General features: G+C 37.8%; 1 protein-coding gene across 1 annotated transcript; it reads right to left on the bottom strand.

Moving 5' to 3' along the window:
• Positions 1-2,400: 2,400 nt before the first annotated feature.
• On the bottom strand, positions 2,401-2,969 carry LOC118848312 (60S ribosomal protein L18-like). The gene has a single exon (XM_036757158.1). The coding sequence runs from the start codon at positions 2,965-2,967 to the stop codon at positions 2,401-2,403; it is 567 nt and encodes a 188-aa protein (XP_036613053.1). The 5' UTR covers positions 2,968-2,969.
• Between the last annotated feature and the right edge of the window lie 210 nt (positions 2,970-3,179).

Below are 3,179 nucleotides of genomic sequence, written 5' to 3'. Positions count from 1 at the left end.
ACATATCGGCACCATGGTGATTGTTGTTGGGCCTTCCAGGTCCTTGGGTACAGCCTTTTGACTGAATCCAAGTTTTACAGAACAAATCCTTTTGTTAAGGGGATTTGTTCCATGAAATTTGGATTCAGTCAAAGAGCCATACTTGAGGATCTAGAGGCCAACATGTGGCCTCAAGGCTGCAGGTTTCCCAACCCTATGGACTTTTAGGATAAGGGATCAAGTCCTTCACTTCAAACACTTATTGTTCAGTCACTCTGGGGACATTGAACGACTCATGCTGCTTTTAAAATATGATGCTCAATTTTTTCCTCTTTCAAAGGGGAAATGATATCTGTCTACTACTAATTTCACAGACATGTTTGCATAGGTAATTAGACAAAACTTCTGTAAAGTGTTGCCCTTTGAATGGCTCAATGAACTCCATAAAGGAAAATGAAACAGGATATAAATACTATTTCTTTTATGAAGAAAAATGAAATTTGATATGTTCAGCACGAAAATTTTCTTGAATTGTTAATAACATAAAGTTTGAGATTAGCTATTTGGAACTTAATTATTTTGAACACATTTTAGAATGCCATTTTCTTTATGCAAATAACATAAAGAATGTAGTCAGTTGTGATTATAGGATCACATATCTAGAGATGGATGGTAAATCAAAGTCCTTCTAGCCTAGATCTTAATCTAAGGTCCCAAGAGCCCTAAGATGGCCATGAACTTTCAATAGAAAAAAATTTCTTGTTTTCCCTAACTTTTGACTGAATTAAGCATTTCCTTCAATTATCAAAAAACAGTATCCTGAGAAAGATAATTTCACCAAAGTGTCAAATGGGTCCATGACACCAAAAAAAAGAGTTATGAATTCCTTTTCTAGTCTCATCTATTCACTTTACAAATGAGAAAACTGAGACCCAGAGAGACTAAGAAGGTTACCAACATCACACAAGTAGTAGGCATCAGAGATGGGATTTGAATTTCGGTGTTCTGTTCCAAGAGCCAGTGCTGTATCTGCTCTAGCATTTGAAGGGTAGAAGGTTACTACTTTTGCTCAAACCTCTTGAACTTTGAAACCAAGAGATAACATTCAGCATATTACTATTTATTGTTGTAAGAATTAAAGTACCCTTCAGTATTGCAGGTTTCAAGATTAAAGGAAACAAGCATTGACATTTGGAGAAATAAAAGCTGTAACTAAAATTAATAAGAATCACAAAAGCACAGTTGTATCTATTTGATCCTGGATGAATCCTTTCTTTCATCAAAAAGAATATCAGAAAGTAAAAGAATTTCTCATATTAGAGTAGAAGAAAGTAAAATACGAAAAGAGAACATGTAGCTATGGGTACAAAATATTATCATCAAAGCCCCCCTTCCTCCCTGTATTTCCTAGGTGTGGTATAAAAAGAATGTGAAGTTTTTATTATTTTAACCAAATATTTACTGAAGGTCCTAAGTGAGTAATCACATCAAGTAATATAAAGTTGAATAATAGACAGTCCAGGTCAGGGTCTCTTAACTTTTATGTGTGTGTATAATAGACACTTTTGGCAGTCTTATGAAACCTAAGAACCCCTTCTCATAATATCATTTAAAAACATAAAAATGCATGAGATTAAAAAGGAAACCAATTATATTTAAATGTAGTTATCAAAATATATTTTAAATAATAGAACCCAGGGTAAGAATATTTGGATGAGATAGAGTACTTATTGAAAACTTTGGTTTGATTTACATGAACTCACATGGAGTGAAGTTAGCAGAACTAGGAAAATAACACATGCAATTACTACAATAATCTCAAGAAGATAGAGCAAGAAGAACTGAAGGCTTTGCAATTATAATGGCTGTTTGTCCTCAGAGTTAAGAAAATCTGTCTCTCACCCTTCTTTCAAAGGTAGAAGAAGAATGGTGCATGGATAGGAACCATTGCATGTATTTCCAGATTGTGTTGTTTTGTTGTTTAGTTTAGAAAAAAGAACCTACTTTTCTTTTTTGCTCTATGTCCCAATGTTAAAGGATATCTCACTGGGAGGAAGAGGAGGGAAGGATTTATTTAGAAATGAAGGGGATGTAAAAACACACACACGCACGCACGCATGCACATAATACTTGTTTACTTTTTAAAAAGAAATCATGGGAATGAATGAGACCAAAGTAAAAAGAAGAGATCCAAGGACAAAACTTGCATGTAAATATCCACAATTATTGTGAGAAAGGAGTGTTGCATATCAGTGAAAGAAGCAACAGAGAAACAGTAAAAGTCATGGCATGGAAATTCAAAGTGGAGGTCATTTTTAAAAATTTATTTATTTTTCATTTACAACATTCAGTTCCACAAGCTTTTGTTGTTGTTGTTGTTGTTGTTGTCCAAAATCTTTAATATAACAAGGAGAAAGGGAATTAGTTTTTGTAGCCTCGGCTGGCACGGCGGCCCCTGGCATGCTCGAACTTTCGGCCCTTGGATCGGACATATGGTTTGGTGTGGCTGTGAGGAGTGCCTGGTGCCTTCCCAAAATGCCTGTATACCTCTCGGCCCTTTCGGGGACCAGACAGCAGGACAGTGCCCCGGCCCTTGGGTGAGCTCATGGCCAGCTGGTCAAAGGTGAGGATCTTCCCACCAGCTTTGAGGATGCGATTGCGGGCATTGCTGGTAACACGAAGGGCGCAGACCTTCAGCTTGGGAACATCCTGGATCCTGACATCATCTGTCACAGTCCCAACAACCACGGCTGTCTTATTTTCCCGGCCAGGCAGCTTCATTTTCCTGATCATGCGGGACAGGGACAAGGGGGGCCGGTTGGTCCGACTCATGAACAGCCTTTTCAGGACAACCTTGTTGAAAGTCGAGTTGGTTCTTCGGGCCAGGAACCGGTAGAGCTTCACTAGCAGCCGCAGGTAGATGTCCTGGCTCTTGGGCTCCTTGCGCCGGACTTTGCGGTCCTTGTTGTGACGGATGTCGACTCCCATGCTCGCGCTCATGAAAGTGAATGCTGAAAACTAAAAATAAATGGATATTTTTTAAAAAGAAAAATAAATAGCTCTTGCTATTTAGCAAATAAAGAAATGAGTAAGATAGTGACCAAGTAGATGCAGAAAGAAATATTTCCTTTGATAGGTAATAGTGAAAGAAATGTGAGTTAGTCAGGTAGCATATGGAGGGAAAATATTTCTCAAGGTAT

The sequence above is a fragment of the Trichosurus vulpecula genome, chromosome 4 (genome assembly GCF_011100635.1).
Source record: "Trichosurus vulpecula isolate mTriVul1 chromosome 4, mTriVul1.pri, whole genome shotgun sequence".
In the NCBI taxonomy this organism is placed as follows: domain Eukaryota; kingdom Metazoa; phylum Chordata; class Mammalia; order Diprotodontia; family Phalangeridae; genus Trichosurus; species Trichosurus vulpecula.
The sequence above is the reverse complement of the archived record's forward strand: the minus strand, read 5'-3'. Positions and strand labels throughout refer to the sequence as shown.